The sequence below is a fragment of the Haliaeetus albicilla genome, chromosome 9, assembly GCF_947461875.1.
Source record: "Haliaeetus albicilla chromosome 9, bHalAlb1.1, whole genome shotgun sequence".
NCBI classification, from domain to species: Eukaryota; Metazoa; Chordata; class Aves; order Accipitriformes; family Accipitridae; genus Haliaeetus; species Haliaeetus albicilla.
The window spans coordinates 20,419,777-20,436,477 of record NC_091491.1 but is presented as its reverse complement, the minus strand read 5'-3'; the positions used below and the strand labels follow the sequence as shown (position 1 = coordinate 20,436,477).

Genomic DNA, 16,701 nt, shown 5'->3' with positions numbered 1-16,701 from the left:
AACTTATTCTAATGTCTGTTACATGTTATATGCTGTGTTTCTCGGAAAGCCAGCTGGATATTTGAAAGCAGTTTCTTTTGGGAGGGGAAAGTCTGTAATTACTGTTTTCCCAAATGAAACTAAGATGATAATATGCAGTAATATCTGCTTGACCTTGATCACTTTTTATGTTGCAAAAATATAGTATATAATATAGAATGGAATAAAATAAAAAATTTTTTTGAGCTTAAAACTCTACTTTACTGTAGATTGGGCCATTTGCTACACCTAGTTGCTAGTGAGATGTAACTTTTAAAATTCCATTAGTCTGAACAATACAGCAGTGTTAAATTTGTGCCTATGCTTAATAGAACTATTCCATAGGCAATGTAAACCAGACGGAGAGTTATGTACTGAATACAGATGCAGTCAAAGGAACTGCACCTTTCAACATCTCTAGTAATTTTGGCTTTCCTGTTGTTCTTCCCAAATTTGTTGTAGCTCACTGAGGTGCGTTTAATTCTGAAAGCCAAAATTTTCCTTTACTTAGTTATGTTTTTCAATAGGCTAATTCTCCCAGATCTGATTTCTGCTTCTGTGATGAGGCATGGCAGACTGTTGCTCTCGCCGAGGTGGTCACTTTCCTGGCTTACAGTCCTTAAAACACTAGTGGCTTAAGCAGATGAAGTCTCTGGATTCTTTTTTATAACAGATAACTTATTATATTTCAGAGCTATGCAGAAGAGTAATGTTTAAGGAGATCTTGGTTTTGAGGGAAATGAATATTTATTTTTTCCTTTACTATTTCCACAGGTAGTGAAGACTCTTATACTATAGTTCTATAACATCCTGTCAGTGCTTGGTTAAACTTCTAGCACAAAAAGTTCTCAGTCTTAGCAGCAATATTTTGTTTACCAAATGATACTGGGTTTTTTCTGAAGTCTTCTTCGTAATGTATCTTTATATTTTCCTATCCAAGTCATTCAACTGTATTAAACAAAACAGAGTAATTGCATACAAAATCATACTTCAAATATCCTATCTTTCCAATTCCCCAAATTCTGCTGCTGTACAATAAAATGCTATACATCAGGATTTCTCCTGTGATCAGACTAATTGTAAGATAGAGATTAACTAAGGTTAGATTTAGTTTACTGAGAAATCACTGTACATGATGTTTTATGTCAGAATTTTGTAATAACTCTTTTTTAATGACCTGCTTTCAGGAGGTTTGTCAGGATGCCTGTAAGGTCAAAAATAAAGGACAGCGTATTTTCACTGACAATAAAGCAAAACTGGAATATAAGAGAGAACCTTTTGCAGGTAGGATGTTAGCAAGTTAAGTAAGTATTAGTCTATGGCGCTGGTGCCTCATATAATATGACAGTAGGATTTTTTCTAGTTTAGTTCTAATCAGTGCATAAGGACAGCATTTTTATCAATTAAAATTTTATTGTCCTGTGTGTCTCATCTGTGTTCAGGAAAATACTGTGTTCAGCTATGTCTGAATTGATAATGGTAAAATACACAGTTAGGGCATGTCCTAAAGGTGTTGAAGTACCTTGATTGTAGCTCATGTTTTTATACAAGTCAAAAATTGTCTTTTCTGTTAGGTGGAAGAAAATGTTATGAATGTTGTCTTTCCTGTTTGCATTGTAACCTCAGAAATTTTTAAGTTGATAAATGAAAATCTTACTAATCAGATTTAAATTCTGCATACATTTGTAGCTTATTCGTCTAATAATTTGTTATAACTTACGGGCACTAGGGTTGTCCTCATATTGCGTGTGTTTCAACTCTAATGATATCTATTCTCTTACAGCCATAATATCTATTCCCTTTGGATCCATATGTGTCAACCTAACTAAACTCCTCCAAGAATTCATAAGGACAGGAAAATATTTACACAATGTTTATCTATTAGCGCGCAACCCTTTTACTTGCTTTACAGTGGTTAGCTTGTGACCTGTTAAGAAATGTGTATAAATGAGAACTTCTACTGTTGCTTTTAGGTGAATTTGCAAGGATTTAATGCCATGATTGCATTATAGCAGTATCTCTTTTCACAGAAAAACAAAATGGTTCTGGTGGTCAGGTGAAAGATGTAGTGGGAAAGGATACTGCAGTAACAGCTGCTCCTAAAAATGTGACTACTGAAGAGTTGGCTTGGAAAGAACAACCTGTATATTCTTATCAACAGATTAGCTGTTTAGACAGTGTCATCAGGTAAGCAACTAGTGTTGAAATTACTTTTGACCTCTAGACTTAAGACTTGCATATCTAATATTGTTAAATCATTGTACTTCAGGTACTTGGAGAGTTGTAATGTGCCTGGTACAGCAAAAAGAAAATGTGAACCTTCATCAAGTGTTGCATCACTGAATTCTGGAGTTCATGAACAAAAACCAGCTGATAATGCTCTACAGCGCTTGGGAGGTATCTCTACATGACAGCTTTTTCTTGATTGATTTTTGCTAGCAGCTGCTTGGATGTTACCTCTTTGTAGAGTAATGACAAGTATAGCTTGGGCGTGACCTCATAGCCATTTTGTCAGTGCTAGATGTTTGGTGATCTAACTTTTATCATCAAAATCTTCCCTACAATCAGAATACTGAGTAGTTGATTGAATATCTGGATTGTAGATGCAATAAGCTTGCTTATACTGTACAAAATACAGCGAGATCTTGAGTTTTAGGACTTGAATCATTATCAAATGTAAAAAATTTGTTTCGCAGTTGGGACTTGTAGGAACAACCAGCTGAAGAACCTGGCAGCTAATTAATTGCAACAAAAATACACATATTACACTTCTGTTACTACTTTGTGGATGTAAAAAAAAAAAAAAAAAAGGGAACAAGAGAGGGTAAAATGCAGCATCAAACTGCTCTATGTCATGTGAGGCACAAGAACCCATTTGAAAGGAATGTCCAGCCATGAAAACAAAAGATGGGGATTACTGAGCATAGTTATCTAAAGTCTGCTGTAGGTAAAAACATTAACTTAATTTATTAGGACTCAAGGATAGCGTTTGATATGGTCCCTGTCTGGATGGGGAGCTAAAGTGAAGAATGTAACTGTTTGGCTAGTACAAGAATTGTGAGACTGGTAAAGAACTATACATAAATGAGATACTTGCTGATTCAACCTTGTCATTATATGAGGCTGAAGGGGAAGTGTCTAGTAGAGTTTCCCCAGAATTGGTCTTGGGAATGATCTTGTCTATATTTCCTTTTGATAAGCTTCAAAAAGAAGTTTTAATGCAGCTTTTAGAATCAAATTAGAAGGTATCAGTATACATAGGAACAAAGTGTCCTGTAGAAGAAATTGGAATGCCTTGAGAACTAGAGAGGAAGAAATTGTGGAACTAGCATCATGCAATTAGGAACACAATTTCTGCTGTCATTTAGAGTCTATGCAGGTTTAGTTGACAGGTGAAGATTTGGTTCGCTAGCTTTTTGGTGCACTGATGACTGAGAACAATGAAGCCACCAGCATACTCTAGTCAGGAAAAAAGCAGACTTTAGGTATTAAACATGTGTTATGGCAAGTATTCCTACTAGAGAAGGAATGTTTTAATGCTGTTTTTACAAGGCAGTGGTATGACCTCTGCTGGATTATTGTGTATAGCTTTCAGGTGAGAGAATTTAAATAGGTGGATGCTCAGGGCAAGGCTGTTTAGGATAACCAGCTAATGACAGAGATTAGTGTACAACAATATGGGAGCTGGGTGGGAGCTTAGGCTGGAAGAGGCTAGAAACTTTCTTCCAAAATTGTACCTTGAAAGGAGAGTGAAGACCAGGAAAGAGCAAAAAGTCCTTAATTGAGAAGATTTGCTTTGGCTGTATGTGAAAGTAGAGGATTGGATGTGGTTGCTCAGAAGTCATTCCATTCCTAAAATGTTCTTGGTGGAATACATAAATTAAAATGTTAATTTTGTGTCTTGACAAGCACAGTTTAGCCTCCACTGTTTTGCAACCCTAGAAACGTGTAACTTGCATTTGCTCTTGTTAATGTTCAGTAAACTACAACTTTATTTCTTTTAATAGATCCTGCTGTGTTGAAGGCATCTGGTAAATCAAATGGTCCCCCAGTGGTTGGTGCTCACTTAACATCTTTGGCTTTACCTGGCAAGCCTGAAAGTGTTGTCTCTCTCACTAGTCAGTGCAGCTACAGTAGCACCATTGTTCATGTTGGAGACAAAAAACCACAACCTGAATTAGGTATGATTTTTACTAATAAATTTTCTTCAAAATGGTGATTGCTAGCAAGTTTAAACTTCAGACATGTGAGCAGCTAGTATCTGCTTGTGACTGACACTTTCTTACAGCTAAAATGTTCCTGTGGAAATGGAATAAATAGGGACAGAATTTGTATCTTAAACTTACAGCAAAATTATTACAGAATTGTAATAGTTTAAAAATGCATATACAGGGCTTTTTTTACTTCATCTTATTTTTCTCCTCCTATTTCTGTAGAAATGATAGAAGATGGTCCAAGTGGAGCAGAACTCTTAGAAGGCCAACTTCTTGCCCCTTCATCTAGCTCTGCGCATGTAAATCAAGAAAAGGAGCCGTTTAAAAAACTGGGACTTACAAAGGAAGTCCTTGCAGTGCATACGCAAAAAGAGGAGCAGAGCTTTTTGAATAAGTTTAAAGAAATCAAGAGATTTAATATTTTTCAGTCCCACTGCAATTACTACTTACAAGATAAACCAAAAGGACGGCCTGGTGAACGTGGTATGGCAATAGTTTTCATGATACAGCTTGTATTTATATATGAAGTAAATCCTGTTGAGAGGATGTTTCCATTTTTAGCTATTGTGGGGCCACTGTGAATAGCGACAGTTGCATAGTATTTTTAATGTCCACAGAAAAATTCTTTCTGCTAAATCTTGCTTGAATATTGAGAGTGGAATATAGCTTTTAATGTAATAACTGACATTTTAGTAACTAATGTTTTGATTTTTATCTGTTCACTATACTATTACTGTCATGCATCTACTTTCAAGGGACAAAAGACATACTTAAGCATGTTTGCTTTACTGTATCTATGCTTGCATTCCCTTGCTTTTCTTCTCTTCTGTCTTTCCTTTTTTTTCAGGTTTCTGATTTTGTTTTGTTTCCAGCCCCTTTGCTTTACATCCAGTTTCCCCCACTCCACTATTGTATAATCAGTGAAACAATCTGATCATTGGTTGCCTTTGAGTTAATAATGTGATCAGTGGGATGGAAGTGGCACAGACTAGCAGTAATGGTGAGATTGTTCTGTTTATTAGGACTAGAACTCCAGATGGCATTTTCAGAAGTGCTTGATACTGATCTGACTTTGTTCCCATTTCAGTCCTGACTTGGAACAGAAGTCAGACACTGCTAAGTATTTTTTGCAAATTCTTATCTTGCATTTTTTTATTTAAATAGTTATGCAGGTCCTTGATTTAGGAAACCTGTTCTGGAGCCCTTTAGTCTCCTTGAATTCTTTATACTTGATGAATTTCAGCCTATCTAAATAAGCTTTAGACAAACTAAAAGTTTGAGCAGCTTTTAGTACCAGAAGATATTTTATGGATTTCCTCATGTCTGTAATCAGATGAACTGACAGCCTTTACGTAGGAAAGAGTTGCTTGGTGCAGATTTCTCCTAAAATAAGGTTGTAAAGGTAGCATGCTTTTTCCCCTCCCTCACCTTTTCAATTATGGACCTGCATGACCTTAACTCTCTAGAAATGCTTTCAGTCATGTCCCATACTGCATTCGCTGTAATAGCTGGAGTAATTGTAAGTTTGTCCCTCTGTGAGCCACTGTTATGTAACGTTGTGCCGTTTGCTTGACACACATTTGAGCCTGATTTGATCCACTGCTGCTGTCTTTTCTTCCATGGTGCGTCAGCATGGTTTTCATTGCCCAGTTAGCTCAGCTCTTGTGATAGAGGTAAAAGTGAACTGACTCCTTCCCAAATGCTTCAGTTTGGGTAGGCTAAGTCCAGAACTGCGGTTTTGAGCAACTTCTAGGGATGGCAAGGTGAAAGGGATACATCAGATTGCAAGTAGGATCCTTCCTGATTTTTTCTTTTCTTTTTTTAGGTGGCCGTGCACAAAGAAATGGCACTTCTGGAATGGATCAGCCTTGGAAGAAAAGTGGAAAGAACAGGAAATCAAAGCGCATTAAACCACAGGAGTCTTCGGACAGTACAACTTCTGGAACTAAATTCCCTCATCGGTTCCCTCTTCAAGGTTTAAATACTACTGCTTGGTCACCATCAGACACTTCACAAACGAGCTATTCAGCAATGTCTTTTCCCACGGTTATGCCTGCATATCCACTTCCTGTTTTTCCAGCAGCAGGGACTGTGCCACCAGCTCCTGAGACTTCAGTCTCTGGATTTAATCAGTTGCCAGACTCTGGAAATACTTGCCCTGTGCAACCATCCCAGTTCTCTGCACCCCTCATGACACCTGTCGTAGCTCTTGTGCTCCCCAACTATGTCTACCCAGAGATGAACAATAACTTACCTCAAACACTGTACCACAGCCAACCCAACTTCCCTGCCCATTCCACTTTCTCTTCACAGACAGTATTTCCAACACAGCCGCCATTCACTACACCCAGCCCTTTCCCACAACAGGCGTTTTTTCCAGCACAGCCATTCCATTATAATCCACCAGCAGAGAGTGAAAAGGTTCCTGTCACAGAGCCACGAAATGAGCCATCCCGTTCCTGCACTCCACAGTCAGTGGGTCCTCAAGACCAGGCTTCACCACCTCTATTCCAGTCAAGGTGCAGTTCTCCTCTGAATCTTCTCCAGTTAGAAGAAACTACAAAAACTGCTGAAAGTGGAGCTCCTGCGGGTTTACGTGGAGCTTTAAGTGAGGAAGGAGCCATAGGCAAAATCATGACAACCGATCGCTGTAATGGAAAGGGATCCTTACCAGTAAGTATGCTGATGGGTTTTGGTTTTGGTTTTGGTTTTTTTTTTAATTAAAGTTTTCACATTCTTGAACATACATGAAGTTGTTAATACGTAGAAATGCCTGAAATGGATCCTTCCCCCCCTGCCATTTTCCTGTCTCTGCTACATTGTTTTCAATCCTTTCACTTGTGGGACCTATTTTTTAATGATATACAGTAATCGGTGAATATAATGCCAGGAGATGGACTCACAGCTGTAGTTAGTAAATTCATACTTCAGCAGACTGAATAAAACATGAAATCCAATCATTAGAATAGTCTTAACCTTTAAAAAGTAAAACCACCTTGCTGCTGTTCTTCTAAAGTTACACTAGGAAGCTTGGAAATACATCCTGAAACAGTTTTGTTCCCCCTTTTTTTAAAAAGGTATGAATATGGATAAGCCCATTGAAAAGCACTGAAATAGATTTAAAATAATACGAGCACTTTATTTTTAGCAAAAAGTTTTGGGCTAGTGAATTTGTGTGGAGGGAGAAACAATCTATAAATGGTCTGAAAGAAGCTGATTTAAAATAAAATCACATCTTTTTTTACAAACAAGCAGCCAAAGTAAAGGAAGAATGAATTATTGCTTGCAGACCATAACTTCATTTTTGTTTTATTTGGTGCACTAAAACTGTGATGAGCTATTTGGTTAACTTCAGGTTTTTTTATTTCTTGGCTCATTCACATTTGATGAATCAGTTTAACAAATAAGCTTGCAGAAACTTCAGATGGAGTAATATGTCCATAAAGGTTTTATGACAGAAATATGTAGACTAATATTAGCGTTTTCTAAGGGCACCATAGAGTATCTTTGTAAATGTTAAGTCACTGATGGGATGGAGTTGCAACCTAAACCTTTTAGACTGGCTCCTTCATCCCTTGTGCTTTTCTTGTGCTGTGGTTTATAACTGGTCTCTGCATCTAATGGTGCAGTTATAAAATAGAACTTGTGGGTTCACTGCTGATAAAAGGAAAGCAGGCATTGGAAAGGGTGGCTTTTACTTTTAGGCCTATCTGAGATCTAAACTATTGTAAGTAATCAGTAAAAAGTATTGTTAGTGTTGATGCTAGCAGCTGATTAGATTACTTTCTTTGTGCAGTGAGTCATAAGCAAGTATCTACATTAGAAGCCATAAAGGAGGCGGAGGAAGGAAAAACTTCTGAAAATGCTTGTTCCCTATACTGTGGGGAACATTTAGATCTCCATGTTAAACTTTTCTCCCTGGTTAGTTTCCAGATGATTTATTTTACCTAAAGTTCTTGATATTGATCCTTAATGGGGACAAATGGAGGGAGAACAGAGACAAATGGATTTTGTTACATCTATGTTTTTATAGAGAAACTCCCAGACTTGATTGATACAGTGCAAAAACTTGTCACATTCTGTTATTACATGCTTGTTATCTCATGATCTTGAGAACAAATACATTTGGTTTTCATTGGAAAAAATCTCTATCACACTAGTTGTGCAAATGCCACTTATGGAGCAGTTTTCAGGGATATATGCATCCAGTGCTGTATTTGGGCTAACGTATTCTGTGCGCTATATAACATCTCTGAAATCTTATGTCTATAAGGAATTCCGAATTGTGCTATGGTATAACAGTGCCTTCTGTGACAGTCTGTAACTGTAAGCATGGTCTGAAATGCCTCTGCTGGATTAAAAGGAGCTTGATAACAAAACTTAATAGTAACAATTTTCCTGGCAAATTCTTTTGAATTTCTTTGAACTGTTAGTTCCTGTTATTTAGAAACCTGAAAAATGTAACTTTCTGTAATTTCCTCGTCACTTACTGGAAAATGAGGACAATATGGGCATTTGTTCAGGAATGTGTTAAGGATAAAGCTAGTTCTTTCCATTATTATGTATTTTGCTAAGTTCTCTCAACCTTAACTTCTAATATTTAATCTTCAAACTGACTTGCATTGAGAGTAGTAGCAGTGAGGGACAGTTGATCCAAATCTCTTTGAGGTAGATTATAGTTAGGAGCAGCTGCTAGTGTGTCTTAGGTGGCTTGGGTAAATTCTGACTTGTCCAGGACAACAGGAGCTGTCAAAACTGAATAGCAAATGCCTTCCTTACTTCCTCACTAAACTGTATCTTTTTTTAAAGAGGAATTGAATTGAAATCTCAGTCTCACTGAAGGACCACTTGCCTGCCTATCAGTCCACTTCATTATTCCTCAGTTGGTCTTGCCGTGTGTTATGGGTGGTTGTCTGTCTTTGAATAACTGTGTAAACATTCGTATATAAAGTGAAATGGATTAATACTAAATAGCCTTGGGTTTTGGGTTTGCTTTTGGGTTTTTTTCATTTTATTTTTTCTCCATCCCCTTATTACTAGCTTGAATCTCCAATGGATGCTCAAAATAGTGATGCACTCTCCATGTCCAGTGTCCTGCTTGATATTTTACTTCAAGAAGATGCATGTTCAGGCACTGGTTCAGCTTCTTCAGGGAGTGGTGTATCTGCAGCTGCTGAGTCTCTGGGGTCTGGATCCAATGGCTGTGGCATGTCAGGCAGCAGAACAGGTAACACTGGCAGTGAGTACTCTTAGCATTTTAGAAGAGTTGGAGTGTAAGGTATTGCAAACACCACTTGAACATCAACTGCTTTATGTAAAAATCTTTATTGTCTTTAATTCTTATTACATAGTTTATTCTTGCTTTCTTTTTAATAATGATTACATAACATGAAATTTTTTCTGTTGTGCTTGATTTACAGTATAGAGTCTTTTTAAAGTGTACATAAAATAGCCATTAAGGTATATGTAGGTATGACAGAATAATGAAGAGAAAATACTGTATTCCTTCATATTTCATTTCAGAGTTTTTAATTTAAGTTTTAATTTTAAACTAATAATTCTGTTGAAATTTAATGGAGACTTAGCTTGAGAATTTGAGTTTTAAAAATATAATACAGTTACTTAGGAGTGGAAGTTCCCTCTGCTTAAAAAATGAAATAAAATAGTGGTTTATTTATACTTTCAGTTCTCTTTAATCTTCTCTATTTTCAAAAGCATTCAGATACTTTATGTATTTGACAATTTATAATGAAACTTTAAATTTCTTTTTAAAGGTAGTAGTGAAACTAGTCATACCAGCAAATACTTCGGGAGTATTGATTCCTCAGAAAATCATCATAAAACCAAAATGAAGGCAGAAATGGAAGAAAGTGAGCACTTCATTAAATATGTCCTTCAGGATCCTATATGGCTTTTGATGGCAAACACAGATGACACTGTTATGATGACTTACCAGATACCTTCACGGTAATTCCAATGTCATAGTCCTTCATGAACTTTATGTATGTTGGGAGGAGCAGGGTATATAGAAGGAAAGATACATACGAATCTCTGCCTCAATAGAAGTAAATTGGTTTTAATGTGTAGCTCAGTGTCAAGAAGTATTCTTGCTTCCTTTATCTTTTGTGTACTATACAAGAAGTTCTCAAAAAGTAAAAATTACTTGATTAGGCTTACCTGTATCAATTACCCGAGTTGAAATTAGCTGTGTGTATTTTTTGAAGTTTTTTTACAGTTAGTGATTTGTAACTGCTTAGCTAGAAATCCTCGTAGTCTGGTTAATAGATCCTGGCAAGTATGCTTAGATCTAATGGTGGTCTGTAGCATGGAAAATCTGTACTCCCCGGCTGTTGTCCTTGAGATGTCACATTCAGTGGCACGCTGCTTTCTCTGCCTTGTGGTTTTTATCGCTGGGTTGTTAAGTTCCACATGTTCGATCCTCTCCCTAAATTCCCATTCAAATAGGACAAGGAAGTAAAAGGTAAAAATCCTAAGGTTTCTGTTAGAAAAAACTTTATTAAAAAAAAATTAATTCCCTTCTTCAATGGCAAAGAGCAGATAGAGGGGGAGAGGGGGTGACAAGTCTGCAGATTAAAAAAAAAAATCTTGCTTATTTTTCTTGGGAGCAGTGAATGGTATTTTGAAAGGAATGGGAAGTTTCAGTAAAGACAAGCCTTTTGAAAGGGAGGGAAAACAACCTTTCAAAATACAGAAGCACAGGGATGATGGGGGGAAAAATATAGAATACATTGTAAGAACTTTAGAATTTTTCCCTAGATTTAAAAATACCTTGGCATTTAGGTTTTTGTAGCCTGAAGTGTTGACAACTATAGATGGGAATTCCAGTAGACTGTAAGAGTAGCAAAGCCTGCCAAGGAGAACATAGTAGAAAACAGGATTTTATGTTAAGAAGAGTTAAGCTTGCTGTCAGAGCGTGATGCCCAAGAAGAGAAGTGTAAAGCCAACCTGTTCTTCGTTGTGCTGTAAGGAACAGATATAGTACTGGGTTTCTTGGAACTTGCTTTCTATTGTCATCTTTTACAGAGGTATACAGCTTGTAAATGTTTGGTGTGGTGTGTATTTTTTTTTATAGTTTCTGAATCAAGGTGGGGCATTGTGGGGAGAGGGAACTTTGGTTGCTGAAATAGAGCAGTGTTTTCTAAATCTCTCCCTCTCAGTCCTGCAGTTTAATCCATTCATGATGACCTTCTTAAATACACCTTACTAGTTCTGCTTTAGTATCTCATATGTGCATCTAGTGTCTGGTTTGGGTTCTCCTCCCAGTGAAGGGAAGGTTGGAACTTACTGCAGCAGCAGCAGAGGAAAACTGGCGTTCTTGGTGATTTCACCAGTGGTGCTGCCTGAATAGCTCTAAGAAAAGTGTTTTCACTGATGGGACTTGAAAAGACAGTGAGCCAGCAGAGATGCATTAAAGTTGTCTGTAAATGCAGAAAGCTGCTGAAATAACCACACTTAATTTTCTTCCAATATAAGATGTGTAAGCTTAACATTCCAGACAAAAACAGTCTTCAAAAATGTTAGTATTTGACTGTGTAACCTTATATAGGCATAAAGCCCAGAAACTGTTGAAGCTCAATTTCTAAATACACTTTATTTTAGAGATTTGGAAACAGTTTTAAAAGAAGATAAGCAGAAATTAAAGCAAATGCAGAAACTACAGCCAAAGTTTACAGAAGAACAAAAAAGAGAGCTTATTGAAGTTCATCCATGGATCCAGCAAGGTGGACTGCCAAAAACTGTTGCTAATTCTGTAAGTTTAAATGAGTGAGTTACTTTTGCATGTATAACAGTGCTTAAATTATTAGCTGCCTATGTTAGACTCTTCCATTCCTGTTGCTATGAAAGCTTGGTCAATTATGCAGAGAAAAAAATTAATTCAAATGTCCGTGCAGTTGTTTCTGGCTTGATTTAATTTACCATAAGTCTTCTTTCCAATGGGAGAGTTAGTGGTGAACACAGTATAAGAAATTTCCTTCCTATTTTTAAATTTCTGTGTATCTGTTTGAAATCCTTTATCAACAGAGCCAGAAACTTCACTACATAAAAATCTCTGGTTTTTTGTGCAGAAATTTATCCCCATTGCTTTCTAGAAAGTACAAAAATAATGGGAGCACCCTGTTCCTTTTTTCTATCAGACTTCTCATGCAGGATCATCTCTTGCCTTGATTCTATAAGTGGATTAATGGCTTGAAAAGCAAAAAAGAAACCAAACCAAAACAAAGCATCCTTGCAGTTTTATTTGTTGTCTGTGTATTTTACTTATTCACTCACAAATGCCTGATTGCATTCTCTTTTCCCTAAGCTTTCCATCATTTGTAGCTGTTTTGCACATAAGTTATCAAATGCAGGGGCTCTCTTTGCACATGAGTATTTCAAAAGTCAGTGTAACAGAATTGCAGTGGAATCCTAATCCTGATGTTAACATTACTGGCACATTAATACTATAGCATCCAATTTGTGTTAGTGTACAGTTGCTTCAGTCTCTTAAGTATTGCAACTGACGTGAACATATTACTGCAGGGTTAGCAACCAAATGGAAGAAAAGGTGATTGGAAGTGCTTGTAAAATGTCAGCATTAAAAATGATCTATGACATAACTGCTTCCAGTAGAGTTCTCAAGTACTTGTATTGATTTACTACTCATTATAAAATGATTGTGTGGGGGAAAGTTGGGGAGTGGAATATATCTGGTAGTTGCAGCACAGATGTAAAGGTTCCCTTGGAATCAGAGATTGCATGCTAATAGGCTGTTGTTTGGAAAAGCTTTTTTTTAATTTGACTTACAAATAATAATATTATTTCTATATTTTAATTAATTTTAAATTATTATAATATTGATAAAATATTATTCCATAATTTTTTTAGGAATGTATTTTTTGTGAGGACAATATACAAAGCAATTTTTATACATCATATGATGAAGAAATCCATGAAATGGACCTTAATGAAATGATTGAAGACAGTGGGGAAAACAACTTGGTTTCCCTGAGTCAAGTCAATGAAGAACAAACATAGCCTTTGAGCCTGTTTTCACAGCTGCTTCAAAACTACAGTGATGATCCATAAAGGTTTTAATCTTGTATCCAGCAAGACGAATCCAGTTCATAAAAACAAATGTGTTTTTCTTGCTCTAGAAGAGTCATTTGTGAATGAATCTCTTTTTAAATGGTGGCAATCTCTTCCCAGTAAGGACATTGTTGAAGATGGTGTAGCTTTTCTTTAAAAAAGAAAGACTCCTATTTTACACTTACATGCCTCAAGTATTTATAAACTATACAAATGTTCATTGATGCCTACTGTTTTTTGTAGAGTGGATTAATGAGTACTGAAAATCCCCTTACGTACAGACAGTTCTTCAAGTCTCCTTTTGGTAATGATTCAGCATTATAAATTGTTCTAGCAATTTTGCTTAGTGGCTCTTTAGCATTGTTCTTAATATTTGAAGTGGTCCAGCATAGTAGAAGAAATAACCTTCAAGCAAATAAATTCACACTTGCCCTTCTCATACCAGTTGATCCTATCCTCTTTGTTTCCTATAGTTCCGAAATGTAGGAACCTTTTTTCTCTAAGAAATGTTGAACTGATTTTGTTAGGTGGTCTTGAGTTAAAATACTTATGTGAATGTGTAAGAAGGTATAGATGAGTGCTGACAACTTTGTAGCCTTTTATTTAAATGGACACTGCAATACTATGAACTGTTTATTACCTTGAAGCATCATTTATGAGAATTTATACACAAGAAATCTTTATGCTTAAAGATTTAAAAAACTAAGACCACAGAGGATGACTGTGTATGCTCCAGTGACTGTTAGACAAAGCTTGGTATAACTTTAACCTTTTTTTCTGATTTGTTCTGTCAGGAGGTTGGCCATCAGTTTTTCCTGTGTGGCTAAACGAATATCAGACTTGTATGTGGGAAGAAAAGATTAGACACTTCTTGTCATTTGAAGATCTTATAAAAAATAATTGATTTTGAGAATAGCATTGACTTTCACTATATTTGAATTGCATAGTCTAAAACTTAGCGTGGCTGGAATCCTTTGCTGTCAAGGATTTAATTTCAATGCCTCTGAGATTGTATTGACTTGAATATGTGTACTTTATGTTCTTGTGCTGTTTATACATGTTGGATGTGGGAAGAGAACACAAAAGAGCAACTTTAATATGTTGGTTAGTTAAAGGACGTTTAGTTGCAGTATTGCTAGATGTCAGCTGTAGGTCTTGGGGTGAAAAACGTATGGAGAAATTCAATTAACTTTGATATGTTTGTCTTAAAATATTTTTCATGGAAAGCATTTTCTTTTTTATTAGGATAACATTTCTATTCACTGAAATTTAAGGTTATTTTCATTCTATAAAAATATTTCTCTTTGCATATAAAGAGGATGTGAAGTTAGATCTGACACCACCAAAAACATACAGAAGTGACTGGCTTAGTGGAAGAAATAATTTGTGTAAAGTAATTAGTTATTAATTGGACAGTGTCATGAGGAAATTTGCATTGGAGACAGGTTCTGCAGATAGTAGAGTGTGTGAACTTGTGAAACAAGTAGAATAACCATTTAAAAAATAAGTATCTTGAATGTAGTGTGAAACACTACCCAGCAAGATCTGATTCCTGTCTTTAATAGTTTAGCAAGGTCAAACTTAAATATATGTAAATATAAACTGAATGAGAGATTTTAAAATGTTGGTGTTCAAGTCAAATGTATTAAATGTTTTAATCATAAATGGAACAGTGCAGCTATACCAACATATTAAAAATATTCCATTTTTACATGTAAACAGAAATAATTTTAATTGGACCAGGGTTTGGGAAAAATAAAAGCTTTATATAAAAGGAGTGCATCATAATTATACAAATTATTTTCAGGGACTCCTGAACCACTTTGAACTTCTTTGCTTTAGCATGTTGTTTTTTCTGGTTTTGTTTTGGGTTGGTTTTTTTTTTATCTACCCCCCCCCCCCCCCCCAAGTGACCATCTTGTAACCATAACTTAGTGAAAGGAAGAGAAAAGTATATTTAGAGCATTTTGTGGATGTGCTTACTTATGGACTTAATCTTGCATCCTTAAAGTGTTTGCATTTACAGGGTGGTATTAAAATATTTTCCTGTAACTTTAAATCTACATGCCTCCATTTATAGATAAGATTCTGAAGCTGTAATTTTTCCAAACTGTTGTAAGATGACTTATTTGTGATGACACTTTGTCAACATGTCAACAATGTTTTCTGTACACTGTGCAATATATTTTGGTTTTGCCACTTGTGACTAATTTTTATGACTTTGCTTTTTAGAAAACTGGTAAATAAAACAGATATATTTTTAGTTGCCTTTTTGTTCCTTGAGCCTTCTACTCCATGTAAGAAGCAAAAATATATGCATTACTGATAGTATGTGAACTGGTATTTCAAACTGAAAAACTTGCAAGCTATGAAGTTAGTTGTGGCTTACTGTCCTGAAGAAAAATTGTTGCCAGCTTGTCTGACCTGTCAGTTTATGGTCAAATGGAAGACTGAAGCTTTATGTTGACTAGCCATTCTGAAAACATGTATAAATGTATTGCCTGGAAGAGTGTATGCAGCTGGGTTGTCTGTTTGTTGTTCAAAACCACCGGAAGACACATTGTCCTTTTTGCTTTGTTTAATGTCAGCTATGGGTACCTTTTCTCCTGCAGCCCTTTGTGGCTTTATACTGGTAGCTTAGAGGTGAAGAATTCCAGTTATGCTCCTTGAATTTGCTTTGTACAGTGATTATTAGTCTTCTGTCGTCATGTGAAGTGTCATGTCTTCTGAAGATTGCTGAAACTCATCAAGCTAGTGTACTTCCCTGTTGATGTTCTTGTTTTATGCTCTGATGAGTGGAGAAAGTGGGGAGGCTTTAAGATTTCTATTTTATCACTTTGAGCAGTGATGTAGTTTAGTGGGTGTAGGATGCTGCTTTGGACCGCACCTCCAGTTTAGGAGGTTACTCAGGTTATGAGACCCTCATTAGGTCTTTTTTTCCAGGACTGTGTTTTGAGAGGTTTGTGGGTGTTTTAAAACAGAACAAGCTAGTGCAAACCATAGTTTGGTCATGAGGGACCCAGATATTTCTGTGAGCTGCAAAATCAAGGTGTTTCTGTACTACAAAACAGTTCACCGCACAGGTGAATTGCCTTCACACCAAGGGTAGAATTGTAGTATTGTGCACTCTGTTGTCAAGACGTGCATTTTAAAGCATGCTTGTTCAACACATCATCCAAGCCCCTTTGAAGTCTTCTGAATTGACCCTAAATACATGAGCAGTTCTGTGTTTGTGAAGTCTGAAAACACTTTTGTCCTAACAGCACCTTGGTTCCTTGCTTAGCTAAACATGCAGAGGAGGGATGTATTGATGAAGCAGTTGACAGAACTACAAATCGGAGTGTCACGCACATATACAGGGTATCTGTGCAACTCAGTAGAG

At 36.3% G+C, this 16,701-nt stretch overlaps 1 protein-coding gene across 15 annotated transcripts in view; it reads left to right on the top strand.

Moving 5' to 3' along the window:
- Positions 1–15,582, top strand: part of PER2 (period circadian regulator 2) — a 52,060-nt gene extending 36,478 nt beyond the window's left edge. For 14 of the 15 annotated variants that reach the window (XM_069792036.1, XM_069792040.1, XM_069792034.1 and 11 more), the window contains 10 exons: positions 1,206–1,302; positions 2,049–2,205; positions 2,288–2,415; positions 4,026–4,199; positions 4,455–4,715; positions 6,058–6,905; positions 9,273–9,471; positions 10,007–10,199; positions 11,853–12,003; positions 13,119–15,582. In XM_069792036.1, coding sequence (XP_069648137.1) covers positions 1,206–1,302; positions 2,049–2,205; positions 2,288–2,415; positions 4,026–4,199; positions 4,455–4,715; positions 6,058–6,905; positions 9,273–9,471; positions 10,007–10,199; positions 11,853–12,003; positions 13,119–13,268 — 2,358 coding nt within the window. In that variant the 3' untranslated portion in view covers positions 13,269–15,582. The remainder of the gene's footprint in view (positions 1–1,205; positions 1,303–2,048; positions 2,206–2,287; positions 2,416–4,025; positions 4,200–4,454; positions 4,716–6,057; positions 6,906–9,272; positions 9,472–10,006; positions 10,200–11,852; positions 12,004–13,118) is intronic. The other variant, XM_069792043.1, reaches the window with a different exon arrangement.
- The last annotated feature ends 1,119 nt before the right edge of the window (positions 15,583–16,701 follow it).